Source organism: Aythya fuligula, chromosome 19 (genome assembly GCF_009819795.1).
Source record: "Aythya fuligula isolate bAytFul2 chromosome 19, bAytFul2.pri, whole genome shotgun sequence".
Taxonomy (NCBI): domain Eukaryota; kingdom Metazoa; phylum Chordata; class Aves; order Anseriformes; family Anatidae; genus Aythya; species Aythya fuligula.
The window spans coordinates 6,653,120-6,668,071 of record NC_045577.1 but is presented as its reverse complement, the minus strand read 5'-3'; the positions used below and the strand labels follow the sequence as shown (position 1 = coordinate 6,668,071).

Here is a 14,952-nt window from a genome sequence, read left to right as displayed (position 1 = left end):
CCATCCTGATGTCCACGGTCAGAATAGCGTGGAGAGGAAAACAGGATCATAGCCCACATCTAGGAGGGAGAGCCTGGGGCTAGGCTCTGCCTTTGCTCTGTCCATGGGCAGCTCTTCCAGCAGACAACCTCCCTCTGAGCTCAGACTTGAAGGAGGGGGATGCCATGCCATATTTTATCTGAAGCTGCTGGTGTTTGAGCAGGTCCCTGACAGCTCTCCGCAGCCTGCACCCCGCCAGCCCTTTGCTGAATGGAGTGCAAGCTCAGGGGAAGGCTGGGGCTTAAACTCAACGGCCTCCTCCTTGAAAACAGAAGTGTAGAGACCAGCAGGGTTTGCTAAGCACAGTTATATCCCTGTGCTGAGCTCTGGCTGAGGGACACAGCACGACAGGACAGGGGAAAGCCAGCTGCTGGGTGCGTTGGTACGTGGGGCACGGGGGACTTAGTGCAGCACGGGGTCTGTCTGAAAGAGAACATTATACCATTGAGTTCTGGCTCGGTACCTCTTTTATAATGGTTTGATACCTTCCAGATTCGTATCGGAGAGAATGAGATGATGCAGAAGGCCTTGTGGTGTAGTTAGCATGGTCTTTCACAGCTCCGGGGTGCAGACCGTAAGGAGCTTGGAGCCGTTTGTTCCTCTGGCACACAGCAAGGTCATAAATGCATCGGAGTGAGTACTCCTGGCGTCTTTGGTCAGCTCCATTAAGCATCCGCATGGGCTCCAGCAGGCATTAAGCTATTCAGCTAAAGGGGGAACTGTTAAAATGACCGTGGTAGTCAGTGGGATGAAATGATGCAGATTGACAGCCCATTTTTGAGGACAGTCATCGCAGCAAGGTTTGTGAATTCTTCCAGAACGTAAAGGATTTAGGATTGACTTTTAAGGAGGTATTGCATTTATCGGTAGGGCATTTCTTCCTAAAGAGGACAGGAAGGACTGTGTCATTAAATACAGAGCCTGATCCTCCGAATGTGGGATTAAGGTTTCACTTGTAAACTACACAGCGTAATCCTCAGGGCTGCATACCCTTGTGGGACATACTGACAGTACTTCGGTGAACCAAAAGGAGAAAAAAGCACTGATTTTCACCTTTCTCTCTCCTTCGCACTCTCACGCTTTCTACATGGTGCTGCTAAAGCCTTGCCTGCCATCTGAAGCCTGCCCAGGGCTGAGAGCTGCTGCTCAAAGGCACAGCTGATGGAGGACCGGGCACAGCCTGCGAGGCAAGGCATGAAAAGTTGGGTCCAGCAGCCTCAGCAAGGGATGCTTTCCACAGCACGGCCAAAGAAAAAGCCTTCCTATCTCCTCGCTGGGTTTTCCTCTTGAGGTTTCCACCACTTAATGTGCAGCTCACGGCTGAGCCTTGTAAATGAGACTTCTGGTTACCTTTCACTGGCCCCAGGAGAGGGGAGTGAATCAGCTCTTGGCCCCGCAGAGCCTCTCGCTGGGCGCGTGCTGGTGGAGCAGGGGTGGTTTGGACAAGGACAAGCAGGCGGCTTGGCCCAGGCTTCCTGGTGACCTGCTGTCAAGTGTTGCGCTGCGTGCTGGGGACAGTTTTTAAGCTGGCTGCCTTCACACCAGGCTGCATCAATAAGTAATACTGATGTTTTCCTCCTCAGGGTTTTCCTGGTGATTTTGGGGAGCGAGGACCTCCAGGCATCGATGGGAACCCAGTAAGTTGATGGCTTTTCCCCTTGTTTCTTTTCATTGTGGTGGACATATCGTGCTAGTGAGAGCTGAGTGAAGCTTCTCAGCTTGGTGGCAGCTGATAGCATTTTGGTGTTCCTCCTGAAAAACAAATGTTCACCCCTGCCCTGCTCATGCATGCTGTGAATTCCTGTGTTCAGTTCAACATCCTGCAACTGCCGGGTAATCACGTTGCCATTTAGTTTCTGTCTCCCTCCATCACCTTTCTTACACCTTGGTCTTGATAGATGCTTTCTCATCCTGAGGATGTGATTAGAAGAAAAATCAGGTGAGAGAAGGTAGGGATTCTTCTCGTGAGGAGCAAGCAGTGGCCAGAGCATGTGGTCCATGCCACAGGGCCACAGGAATGGCCCTACTGACTCTGGTGTGCTTGGGATGAAGCAGTATGTGAACAGAGCAGCAAGACAGGGCCCACAGAGAGAGGGATACATCGTCAGAAGGCACCACAGATGGCTACGTGACTGCATGAGCCCTCTAAGGTGCAGTCCTGCTACTCAGTTGCAGAGAGATCTGAGACAGTGTGTAGAGAAATAAGCTGCTCCTATTCTGCTTTTCACCACATCTCATTTTCTGATGAGGGTTAGCTAGCTGCTACTGCATGGTTTGCATCTCACTAGCATGTAGCTGTGAGCTTCTAAAGCGCTCCAAGCTTCATGCCTTTCCTCAGCAAAAGGGAACCTTCGGCACCTGTACAAGTGCCAGGTTGCCTGCTCTGGAGCCTGGGTGTGCTGGGGAACAGCTGCAGAGGTCTGGGCTTCTGCACCCCTGCCTCGTGCCTCCCCCAGCCCCAGCACTGTGGTGAGAGAGGTCTCCAGGCCCCTGAGTTCTCGGCCTCCCTCCGGTCTCCATCTGACCCCTGCTGGCTTTCTAAGAATGGGATGTGTCTCCTGGGAACTGGGTCAGGATGGTCCCGGAGACCATCTGAGCAGCTGGATGCTAATAAGAATTATTTTGCTCTGTTCTTGTAGCACTTCATGCCAAACAGTTGGGCATGTGCTGTGTTTTCCACTGCTCACAAAACATGCCATTGTGGATTGTAAAATTATCAGATGTATTAATTATTTGAAATTATTTTCTGAATGGCTCTGTCAGTTCTTCCTCAATTAGCAGACGAGGCGTCCTGATTCATCTTTGAGATTCATACTGTCTTGGCTGTTCGCACACAACATCGCAGTGTGGCTGTGGTGTTCAATGGAGTGATTTGTGTGAAGCAATCCGCGCCTTACACGTCTTAAGTTCCCATTCATCACATATGCGGCATAAAAGTTATTTTCACAAGCAGCCCCAGCCAGCAGGCCAAGCTCAGCTATGCTCCAGCCTTTGTGGGAATTGAGCAGAAGAGTTACAATTGCAGTGAACTGAAAGAATTAGATTCCCAAGAAATCCTTCTGCAGTTTTCCCATCCCTCAGTCAACATAAGCCGTGGGTCAGAGTGGAATCAGTAGTCCCAGAGTAGAAATCTTTCTAGATTGTATTGCTGTTTCCAGCCAGCCCACCAGGAAGAGCAGGAGTCCTGGAGGTCAGGAAGGCTCCTTTTCTACAAATAATTTGTTTTGTTTTCATTTAAATTCGCTAGTTGTCTAAGCCCCATTCAGAAGATGTGCTCGATGTTAGCCGAACGCCAGTTCCCAGAGCATCGGGGAGCAGCAAATGTCCTTTCCGTTAATTCACCCAGAAAGATCGCTCTTCTTTCATCTTATCAACGGCTTTTAAATATTAATGCGCCTTGGAGATCGTAGAATGAAAACAGACTGTTTCGGCGGACTTGAAGGGAGGTTCACAGGGTCACGAGTGGAGTCACAGACACAGAAAAATGCCAGAAAGTCTGTTTGCGGAACAGACAGCTATGCCGGGCTTGCTAGGTGGAGCATGCAGCTAAATCACGGGCAGGCTGCCACGGGTCCTGAGCTGCCCCATCCTCCGTTTGATCCCCGAGCACTTAGGCCGCTGCCGTCGCACGGGGACGGCCGAAGCCGCCAGCCTCTGATCTTTCCGTGCCTCCCAGCCAGAGCCAAGGCTCCCGCGACCGCAGGGGCGTTCTTCCCTCCTAGCAGCTCGCTGAGAACTGTCGAGCCATTGCATTCCAGATTCCCGTTCCCGGAGCGATTTAGCCACTCTAATTAGTGTCTTAATCACAGGAACTGGACATGGGAAAGGACTGTTGATTCATCTCCTTGTCTCGTGTCCCAGTGCCAGATTCATGCACTGCAAAGGAGGATGGAGCCCCGTTTCCCTCGCAGGTCAGGGACCAGCCTGTCGCTGCTGATGGCCAGGAAGGGAGCACCTGGAAATCCTTCCTTCCCAGCACAGGGAACGGCTCAAACAAAAATTTGTCTGGCCTGCCTCTCCCAGAGGAGTCCACCCCCTCCTCTTCCAAGAGGAAATCCTTTTGCATTAGACTGAGGCTGTGTGTTTCCACATTTACCCTTTCTCTTAAGGAATACCCTGGTGACATAATTCAGAAATCTAGGCAGTCCCACGCGGTGGGACCCAGAGCTGAGCATCCAGCTGATCTTCCCAACCACCCTTTGGAGCCTGCAGAGCTCCTGGGGAGATCCAGGCCACCGTACAGCTCCTCTGCCGAGCATCCCCAGGGATGTTCCCTCTCCTCGCTGACCCTAGCAGTGCCAGGCCTCGCCTGGATGCTCGAAGCCGACCTTGTTGCAGTAGCTCTGAGGACACAGAAATCCCACCCATGAGGAACAATTGCTCCACAGATGTCCCAAGTATGCAGGAAAGGAACCGGCCATAAAAAAGCAATTTTAGGCTGGTTGAGATTATGAAACGCTTTTTGTGTGCGCTTGCCCAATAGTCCTTTACTCCACTTCCCATAAAATAAACACACATAACCCTTTGCCCAGGAAGGCTGAGCACGTTTAGTCACATTGCGTCCCCTTCTCCTTCATTCTTTCACTGGGCAAATCTTGCCATAAAAGGGGAGCTTTATTGCACCGAAGGGGACTCCACCAGATGTGCGCCATAAACCGAGCTGGTCTGTCAAAGAAAGTAGCCAGTGTGATCCAGAGCAGGGGTAGGGTTGCCTGAGCCAAGGGGAAGTTTAGCAGTTCCAGTGCACTTGTTTGGGGAGGCCCTGCTGGAGCTGGAGGTGTGTGAGGGCAGCTCCTTGCTCCGACAAGCAGCCCGCTGTCTGTGCGGCCAGGCAGCAGGATATCGGCCAAGGGAGAGGCACAGGGATGGGATGAGCTTCACAGAGGGGTTGGTGAAGTGCTTGGGGAGCTGGATGGGTGATTTGTGGGGGTCTCGCAGCTTCTCTGCTGCCCTGCACCAGGAAATGCTCCCAGGCACCTGCTGGCACCCCTGGCACCCGCCTGTCTTTGGGATGCTGGCACAGAGGGAGTTTGTGGTGAAGCTGCGAATTCAAAGCAGACCTGGAGAGCAGCCTGCGCCTTGAAATGGGGAGCTCTGAGCCACTTGGAAAGCCTCTAAGGGGAGGCCAGATGGATGAGGCAGCACACAGAGGAGGCTGCAGGTTCCCCATGTTACACCACCTCTCCTGGGTGCTCTCAGGCGAGGAGCAGCCTCGGAGTACCCCATGTACCAACCACACTGCCAGGGCCCATCTGCCAGCACCAGAACCCAGCACACCCTCTCCTCAAATTGCCCAGTTTAATTTTCATCTGCATTCTCCTTTTTTCATGAGTTTTACTGTTTCTTACCAGTACTGAACCCTCACCTTTCCCTGTGCAGAGCAGCACCTTGCTTCTCCATCCCACCCTAGCTTTGCAGTCCCTGTGCCCCCTCTCTGCCCGAGCCTTCCCATCCCTCGAGGCAGCTCCTGCTCTCCTGCCTGCCCCATGCACATAAAATGCTGCTTTTATCCAGCCTGCTGCTGGGAGGGGACATCAGCCTGCAAATAGCTGCAGAGCAACAAGCAGCCCTGTGTCTGCAGAGGCTGAGCACCCACGAGAGCAGGATCAGTGGAGTAGAGTCTCTCCATCACTTTGGCCAGGGAAAGAGGTTGAGGAGGGGGGAGGAAGGGGGAGGGATGGTGTTTTCCCTGCCCTCAAGCCCTTGAAACACTGAGCTGCCTTTCAGCCTCTGTTTGTCTACAAAGAGCCCATAACCATGTCGGTCTGTCTTTCCTTTTAGGGAGAATTGGGAGCCCCAGGTCCTCCTGGAGTCCTTGGACTCATTGTAAGTATAAAAACAAATGGAGATCTGGCTTCTCGTGGCTTTAACCCTTTTGGTGTGCATAACTACACACAGATTTTCTCCTTCCTGTGCCGGGCAGTGAAAGGGATAACTGTGCATGGGGGAGGCGTGACGGCTGGGGAGAGAGGAGTGGGCTGGTGGACCAGGAGGTGGAAGAGAGCAAACCCTTTCTAAGCAAAAGGGAACAGAGTAAATATTTACTGTTAGAGCACTTACTGCTAGATAACTCGCCCTTTTGATAACATTTACCAGGGTATTTCTTCTAAGATGCAATATTCATTCCATGCTAGAATCTGTCGTCTTATAAAAAGCGAGTCCCTGGGAGCAGTAACCCAAGGATGCACAGTTCTTGCTCACTGGAGAGACCACGTGCAGGAACTGTCTGTCCTTTGGGTATAGAGAAATTTTGCGCATGCTCCCACTGTCCCACCACTAATCCAGGTAATTGCATACTTAGCCAAATTCCACCCTTCGTTACACCCCTCCCCAGCAGGAGATAAATGGCTGTAAGGAAGGGTGGCAGCTCATCCCCTGGCAGCTGTGGCGGGGGTTAGTGAATACCCAGCTGAACGTATTCTGGTTTATTTTTAGGGCTCAGTACTTGTTTCAAGGTATTTCCTTGCACAAGAAGTGGTAGGCTCTGTTAGCAACTATAGCTTTCTTTCAAAATAGTTCCTCCTCAGCTATGATAATCCGTGAAAATTTAATTTGCATTGAATGGTTAGAAACAGTCTCCTTTTGCCGTCCCATAACTTAATTACAGGAGCGTGTAAGTCAGCCCAGATTAAGGCCTTGGCTGCACTGGGCATTGCACAAACACAGAGCACCAAACCTGGAGATTTTATACTCCTTGGAGGAAAAGCAGAGAATATGGTGGTATAAGTGTACCTTGAATTTGGGGGATTGGGGCAAAGGTAGATGGTTTCTGTTGTGGGCTTCTTCCTGGCTTTACTTCTGAGGCAGAAAGTCAATCCTTGGCAGCACTGTTTTTTCGGGAGTCGCGTGCCGCAGCAGTGACACTCAGCTGCTGGCACTGCTCCAGGAAGATTAAAACCTCAGCCCGAGATTCAGTTCAAACTGAGCAGGATCTTGTGTCCCGGGAGAACAAGCAGCTCCCGAATTTGGGCTGCCGAAGCGACCCTGGTGGGACTGATCTAAGGGTGATTCCTTCTGTTTCCCCAGGGAGAAGGGGGCACTTCCAGCCTGCCTTCTCCTCCCTGCAGGGCAGCAATCAGCCACCCCCTGCCCTGGTCTGGCTGCAGGGCACACGGAGGCATTGGGGTTTGCTCCTGGCTGGCTTATGTCTGATCCCGATCCCTTCCTTCCTCCCCTCTACAGCCCCCCGGGGACCGCCTGTTCCCTCCGCGTGCCCTGCAGGTGTTTGGGCTCATTTAAAAGGGTTTGGAGAGCAGAATTAGAGGTAACTAAAGCCTCTTGCTCTCCTAATTAGCTGTGCGGGCAAAGCTTTGAGTAAACGCCTTTCTACAAGAAGCCTTTATGCTAGGAGGCATGAAAAGGGCATCTGTTAGAGGCCGCGGCCCAGCGCTCCCGGCGTGGCTGCGGGCCCTGACTGCGGGCCAGGGCCGCGCTCCCTCGGCAGGGCCGGCCCTGTTTATTGACACGCTGCCCGTATCACTGGCTCCCTTCATGGGCTGAGAGCAATCAAAGCCTGCTTCAATGTCGGCCACTGAAGGCTTCCTTTTATACGTGCGTGTGCAGGTACACACCGCCACCATGAACTCCACTGTCCCGGGCAGCAGCTTCTCGCACAAGGCCCGATACGTGATGCCGGGCTGTCTTCTCCCTGCAGCCGAGTGTCCATGTTGCTGAGGCACCTCTGTCCTTTCCTTCCTGTTTTCTCCTTTCCTCCCCATATCCGTCTAGATATCAGATCTGAGTAGCAACCCGAATTTCTTGACCACTGCCTTTTCTTTTGCTGTTTGGGTCTGTGTCCTTTTTTACACTCCCTTAACCTCCCTCTGGAGAACTCAGGAATACTGTGGTGGCTTCTTTCTGAGACCAAGAGTAACTTCACCAAGAATAAATACACTCCAGGACTGTAGTAAACCAGCTCAATATTTTATTTTTTCAAATGGTGGAAGAGGGAAAAGAATCTATTCATAAAATGTATGAATTTAGGAAGAACAGACAGAACCAAAATCTCAGACCCTACAACAGTTGCAGACTTCAAGGTGTTTTCTTAATTAATTTATGATTATTTTGCCACTAATTTACCACCCTGAATTCCTTAACTAATAGAAGCTAAATGTGAGATGAACATCCTGTGCATTTTTACTTAGAAGCTGTCCACATATAAAAAGTCTCTTGGCTAGTCCCAGGATGCTACTTCTGCTGGTCAGTGGTATGGCTCCTGTAAATTGAGGGATACTGGGGGACTGGATGGGAGAAGAACGTGCCACCAATACAGATGTCTGTTGGCTTTGCACCTAATGACTTCAATAATTTTCTTTCTCTTACTAGGGTGACATGGGCTCTGTTGGACCTATAGGCTATCCAGGACCAAAAGGCTTAAAGGTGAGAGAATACCTGAGTTACGTGAGCTCTCGTCCCTCCATGGCAGGACTGAAGATCATTCTGTTCCTCCCTCGGGTGACCATCCTGAGGGAAAGGATGGTCCCCAGTGTTGCTTGTCCGTTCACCCAGGCACAGGATTGCTCAACACAACATCCTGCTGGTGGTCTGCAGTAGGTGCAAGTTACTGGAGAATGCCTGGGGCATTTTCCCTGCATGCCTCCAGCCCAAGAAGGGTGTTTGAAGGTTTGGTGGAGCATGCTTTGGGAGCAGCCTGGTATTTGGCCTTGGGGCTGTGCCAGGCCAGTGCTGTGGGTCTGAGCCACCAGCCCCACCAGGGACATCGATGTCAGAGACCTGAGCAAGTCTTTGTGGTGGCTCAGTCTCAGCCTGAACTTTCTTTTGTTTCAGGGGCTGATGGGAAACCCTGGAGAACATGGACTGAAAGGTGATAAGGTGATCTGAATACTCCCTTATTGCACTGTGTTTTAATTTTGCATGGGAAACCCCCTTTCTAGCTTCTCTTTCTTACTCAGCACCATGGTACTGATTCCACTCTGGCTGGCTCTTAGCTTCTTCCCTTCCATCCTACCCCTTTCTTGAAACCAAAGTTTTGATTTTTCTTTCTTTTATGGTATCTGCCACATCCCCTTTTCCATGGGGATCTAGTGTAGATCAGTTATGCTCAGCTCCTCTTTGGAGCTTCTGTCTCCCACTGATGATGATGGTAACCGTTAAGATTATCTGGTATTTTGCTGGGCTTTTATGTTTTTATATTGGCTACACGATGGGATGGGGAGGAGGGTGAAGACCTAACACTGGAAGTGGGTTTGCATAAATGTGTTTGGAGGAAACGTGATATAACAAAGCAGCACAGCTCGCTGGAACAGACAAACAACTGGATCCCCAGGAAAACATGTTGTGTGTTAGGTACCTCTGCTCCTGTTCGAGAGGCTCACCTCAGCTCAGCTTCCTGCCGAGAGGAAATTGCCTTATGCCGAAATGATATAAATCACTTTGGAAAAAGAGAAAAGGAGAGGGGCATTGATGGCAATGATTTAGTGCTGCTGGCACAGAAACACGCAGCTTGAGCTAAATCAGCATGAATCTGCCTGTGTAAATGTCTCATTGTCATGAGAACCATCCTCCTACAGATACTCAGCTGCAGGATTTATTTAGTCTGAAAGAGTGGGAGGTGCAGTCATTTATTGTTGGCTCTGATTGCTCAGGAGGGCAATGCAAAATGACCATTAATTGTATTCTCCTCCTTCTGTGTGATGTTTTATTCTCTTATTAGATGTTTGCTTTTAGAGAATGATTTAGTAGCCCAAAACAGCACATGGAGGAAGTAGTGTCAAGCCAATTATTTCCACTCTTATTACGTTATAGCAGTTCTTTGCCAGGGCTCCTGTCTGCAGTTTCCATTTCTCCCCTGTACTGCCTTTTCGCTTTTGTAGAGAGGAAGGACAGGGCAACAGAAGGGCTTTTTCTCTAGGACAAGTTTAAGACATCGGAGATGGTTTCTTGACTCAAAACCAATTCCCAGAGGCCACAGACTCTTCTGACTGCTCCTCGGAAGAAACCTATTAAGAACTGGCCAGCATTTAAATCAGTGTTTAACAAAACTAAACTTCATGGACATTCCAGTATCCACTGCTTTACACAGACTGCTGTATTTATCCCCAGTATTTCTCCAGTTGCTGCTATCACAGTAAATGACCAGTTTTCAGCTCTCCCTGGAGCTATCTTCACAACAGTCCCAAGAGCAGAATTACCCACCATCTCCCAACAGCCCTGTGCTCAGTCTTACAGCTCCTCTCCTGGGGTGCTGGGAAACTTTCCTTTCCCTTCCAAGCTACCTCTCTCACTGCATTTTCCTTGGACAGGACAGACTCCCTTCCTGGCTTTCGTTACAGCCCTTTGCTGATCCAGGACTGACAAACCATCTCTCCTGCTCAGGCTTCCTCTGTCCCTAAGGAGTTGGCCTTAGTTTGAATATCCTGGGGCGCTATCAAACGCTCAGATCAGACTAACAATGATACCAGAGCTAAGAGAGAGCTTCCAAACAGCTTGTGTGTATCCTCTCCAGCAGTCTGAAGGCCAAAGGGATGGAAAACACAAGGCAAAGGGGAACCAGATTTACTTAGGCATCGATGACCACAGTTCTCATCTGCTCTGGTGAATGCATGCAGCTCTGACATTGCAGGTTTTAGCCAAAGCATCCAAGTTTGCTGTACCTGCTTGCATGAGATCCTCAGTTCTCCTTATGTTTGGGGGAGGATTTAGCCAGAAACAGCTTAGCGGGGTTTGTTCAGTTACTTGGTTCTTGGCCCAGTTTATAATGCATCCCTTCTCCAACTGATCAAAAGGCTGTTGTGTTCATTTACTCCAATAATTCTTCAGTGAATTGCGCCTCAAGACATTTTATTTTCTCTCACTCCAATTTGGGCTTCATGAACAAAAACACTCATCCCCTCTTACAGCTTGTTTACATTTGTGTTTTAATTGTTTATGCTCTGGTACCACTGAGAAATGTAAATGATAGCTGGTCTTGCTGCATTTCCTCAGTTAATAGCAAGGGAAAATCGCTGCCTTCAAATAGCTCATGGTCTAAATGTACACGTGGTTGGAGGATGGGATGTTTATGCTCTTCATGAGGGCTTCTGAGTCACAGAAGTGATCGAGGAGGAAGATACTAGAGGTGGGAAGTGTACCCTGGCCTCTTGGACTCTGTTCTTTCTGGCATCATCTTTCCTCTTGTTGCCTGCCTCATTTCAACAAAGATGTTTTCCATCTCAAACTTTATTTAGAAGCTGCGTGATAAATCTTTCTTTATTCCCCCACTTTGTTTTGGCCTTATGCGTTTCAGCTGAAGGTGGTCTTAGAACTGTCTGGCCTAAGGAAATCTCTGGTGTCGGAAAGTAGAGGCAGGATTTCTGTGTTTGTGTAGTGCCCAGCCCTTGGGCTGCAGAAGGACCCTGCATAGAGCTGATTTATGTTGGAGGCTCCATTCTGTCATCTCCAGCAGTCGTGTCACTGATAATTTCTGCTGCTACTGCTATTTTGGGGCTGGAACATCTTAACTGATTTCGCTGATTGCTTACTATTCGTTTTCTGTCCATTAGATTTTGACTTCATTAAAATCATCCATCATCATCTTCAGACAAAACTATCTTACTGCTATGACCAGAAACATAAGCAACCTGCCTGAGTCATGCACTTATTCTCTGTGCCTGTCAGTCTGAAAGTCTGCCTCCTGCCATTCTTGAAACATTTCCAGAGCATGATTGTGTGGAAATCTGCCTCTGCAGAGATCCTCATTTAAAGCTCACTCACCTCCCAAGTAACAGTTCCCTTCTCTGCTGGGTGTTGGGGATGCAATTACCAGGTGAACTTAGCTAACTAATCAGAGAAAACACTCCAGCCACTGCAGGCTGGTGTTTGCTGGCTGGAGCACACCCATCCTGCTGTGATACTCAATGAGTACGTGAGGTCCTTGAGCTCCCTTCAAAGAGCGGATTGGTTCAGACTTCCAAGCTGATGCTTTTTGCCTGCAGTGCCTTCACAGGGAATGCTGCAGAAGGACGGGCTGGCACCATACCTTGAGGTTGCACAGCCCATAGAGAAAGTTGTGTTAGAGTCTGGGAGTCCTGGTTACATCCCTGCTCATGAACAGGGCTCAGGAAACAGTTCAAGATGCATCATTTCCCATAGGAGCTGAGCTGCCGTCTTCAACTGTCCAAGTGTCTTTCCTAGGACTTTAAGTGGGCACCCCAAATTGCTAGTTCATCTCTGAAAGAACCGAGCCATGTGCCAAGTGTGCTGAATGTGCAAGGTGAATGCATCCAGGTCCTAGCAAGCACAAATGATGCTCAGGCAGTCGACAGGAGCTGTCAACCTCACTGAACATCTCCATTCCAGCAGCACGTCAGCACCTTACCCAGAGAGTCCCAGCCTACTGAAGGCTGCATCTTGTATGAGGATGTTAGTTGGATTCTCTTGAAAGCAGTTTCTAATAAACCCGTTTAGAAATGGAAGCTTTCTCCAAAGACACACAAGGGATTAGTGCAGAAGTTTCCCATTATCCAGCCAGAGGGGAGAGGGGTGAATGTTCTGCTCCGCCATGGCTTTCAGAAAGCTGGTAAATCTAGTTAAACTTCACGTTTAAAAAGGGAAAGAAAGAAAAAAGAAAAAAGAAAAAAAAAAAAAAAGGAAAAAAAAAGGCCCTAGATATTTGGCAGCATCTGAAGTGCTAGATCAGCAAGGGCAGAGAGCAGCAAAACTCTCTGCCCCATGCTGACAGTAATCAGTAACCATTCATAATTAGCAGCTCCTAGCAGATGAGAGCAGCCCCGAGGGTCGCTCCTCGCACCTTCCATCTGCCACCACCTGTGGATTAGCCCAGCTCTGAGGAGCAGCGGGGCTTTTGAGAGCGTCCCACATCCTCCTTGGCAAAGGACGGGTCTTTCTCCCGTCACATTTTTACAGATCTTGACCTCTTCTGTACCTCCCTGCAGAGCTGCCCGTGCTGTGCCACACGCTGCTCCCTGGGGACCCTGCAGTGTCCTGGGGTACCTGGAGCACAGCCCGGCCCCGTGCCTGGCCGGCCCCATCAGCTGCAGCCCACTGAGCTTTCTGTGGATGTGCTGATGAAGATTTAATTAGATGTCTGCGATCTCCTGTGCAGCCCATCTGTCTCAGTCTCAGTCCAAGTGTGTGGCCTCATGCAGATTTGTCCCCTTTGCACAGGAGCAGCTGGACCAGAAGCAGCTGAAGCCCAAACATGGTGCAGAGTGGCTGGGTGCCGTGTGCCTGAGGCTGCTGCCTCTGCCCCCTTGGGAAAAGGTCCTCACTGCGATGCTGCGTCTTTCAGGAATGCTGCTGCTGTTGTCCTTTGCCACGACAGGGGTTTTCGTTGTATTTTGGGTGTTGTTTCCTACGTTGCCTTCAGTATTCTGTATTCTGCAAGGGGCAGCAGCTTTATGTGCAGAGCCCTTCTGCATCCTTCTCATAAAAGGTAGCCCAGAAGTTAATGGTGGCTTTTGCAGCTTCGGATTTCCCACAAAATGGGCCTGTCTTCTGTTTCCATTTCCATGTTTTCCTGGAGGCAAGGAGAGGAGGCAGACAGGGCTGTGTCTGCTCTTACAGGGAGAAGTGAAATTACTGCATAACCCTGAAACAGAGTGGTCTTGAGAAGCCACGTGGTGTGATGAGCACAGGGGGGAGGTGGAGGAAGCGGAGGAAATCCTAGCTCCTTGTTCCTATGAAGGAGTTTTATGAATGAGGACATCTGTAACTAGTGAAGGACATGGCTCGGTAAAACACCTCAAGTAGTTTTGCAGTGTTAGCTCCCCATATATTGCCAAGCAGAAAACCCTGGAAGAAGAGATGTGGGATCAAGAGCAAAATGAGGTTTTAGCCCAGACACCTCCTCTGCGTGCTGCAGGCAGCAAACCTGCGTCACGCCTGCTGATCGGCCGCTTCCTTCACAGCCCCCTCTGTGCAGCGTTGCATGAAGAGGGGCCTCAGGGTGAAGCTGCGTTTCTTTTTATAGGTGAAACATGAAGCACAGGCAATATCCCATGGGCAGATCCCATTTGCAATTCCACATCGTGCATTCCTCCCCCTCCCCATGAACAGAGTGCTTGCAGCCCCTTCTTGTCATCTCAGCATCATTTTTTTTTTTTTTGTTAATAAATACTCTGACCTCTCCTCTTTACTTTGTTCCTCGAGTTAAGCACACACAGCCTGAGTCAGTGTCAGATTTATGTCCAAGGCAGCTAAAAGTGGGTGCCCTGAACCTCAGTTTTGCTTTGGGTTATTAATGGCCACTGCCAATGCATCGTTTGTGCCCCGCTGTTTTGCTGTGCAGGAAAATGAGCTGGGCCATACAGTAGTTTTTTGCCACCCCTATTGTATCTAATGCTTGTGGTTCATCCGAACCAAAGCTGTGTAAATAGCTGATTTTTTCCATTTACTTGCTTTGCCAAAATAAAAGGGGGAGATGGAAAATAGTTTAGATGAAGCAAACTGTTTGGTTTGACTCAAATTAAAATACTTCAAGCTAAAAAAAAGAGTAAATGCATTTAACTTTTTTTAAGAATGGCATTTCAATTTTGATATGTAAAAGACTTGTTTTGAAGATGATTCAGTCAAAAGTTCTGAGAACATTTACCAAAACATTTAAGCAAATTTAGCATGAATCCATGAAATGTTTCCGTCATTGAATCTTCATGCTTCTTAATTAACTTTCTTCTGGAAAAGTTGTGTCCAAAAAGTCTTTCCCAATTCAAGTCTTACCCGTTCACAATTTCATTATCCCATGCAAGTTGCCACAGTACTTGTAATTACTTCAACCCTTCGATAACAAGTGGGTGGCTTTTGCCTGAGTAGAAGTAGACTTACTCTTTCATCTCTCCGTGGGCTTTGGCTCTGAAGCAGAAGTCCATGTGTCTTCCACGCGGAGTATGTTTAAACATAGATCCTTTTACTCTTCTGTGTCTTGTTCCCTTACTGGGAAGAACATTTTGGATGCGT

At 49.3% G+C, this 14,952-nt stretch overlaps 1 protein-coding gene across 1 annotated transcript in view; it reads left to right on the top strand.

Moving 5' to 3' along the window:
* Positions 1–14,952, top strand: part of LOC116497028 (collagen alpha-1(XXVII) chain-like) — a 150,251-nt gene that overhangs the window by 61,047 nt on the left and 74,252 nt on the right. The window contains exons 13-16 of the mRNA XM_032200523.1: positions 1,623–1,676; positions 5,821–5,865; positions 8,365–8,418; positions 8,827–8,871. Of these exons, the coding sequence (XP_032056414.1) occupies positions 1,623–1,676; positions 5,821–5,865; positions 8,365–8,418; positions 8,827–8,871 (198 nt within the window). The remainder of the gene's footprint in view (positions 1–1,622; positions 1,677–5,820; positions 5,866–8,364; positions 8,419–8,826; positions 8,872–14,952) is intronic.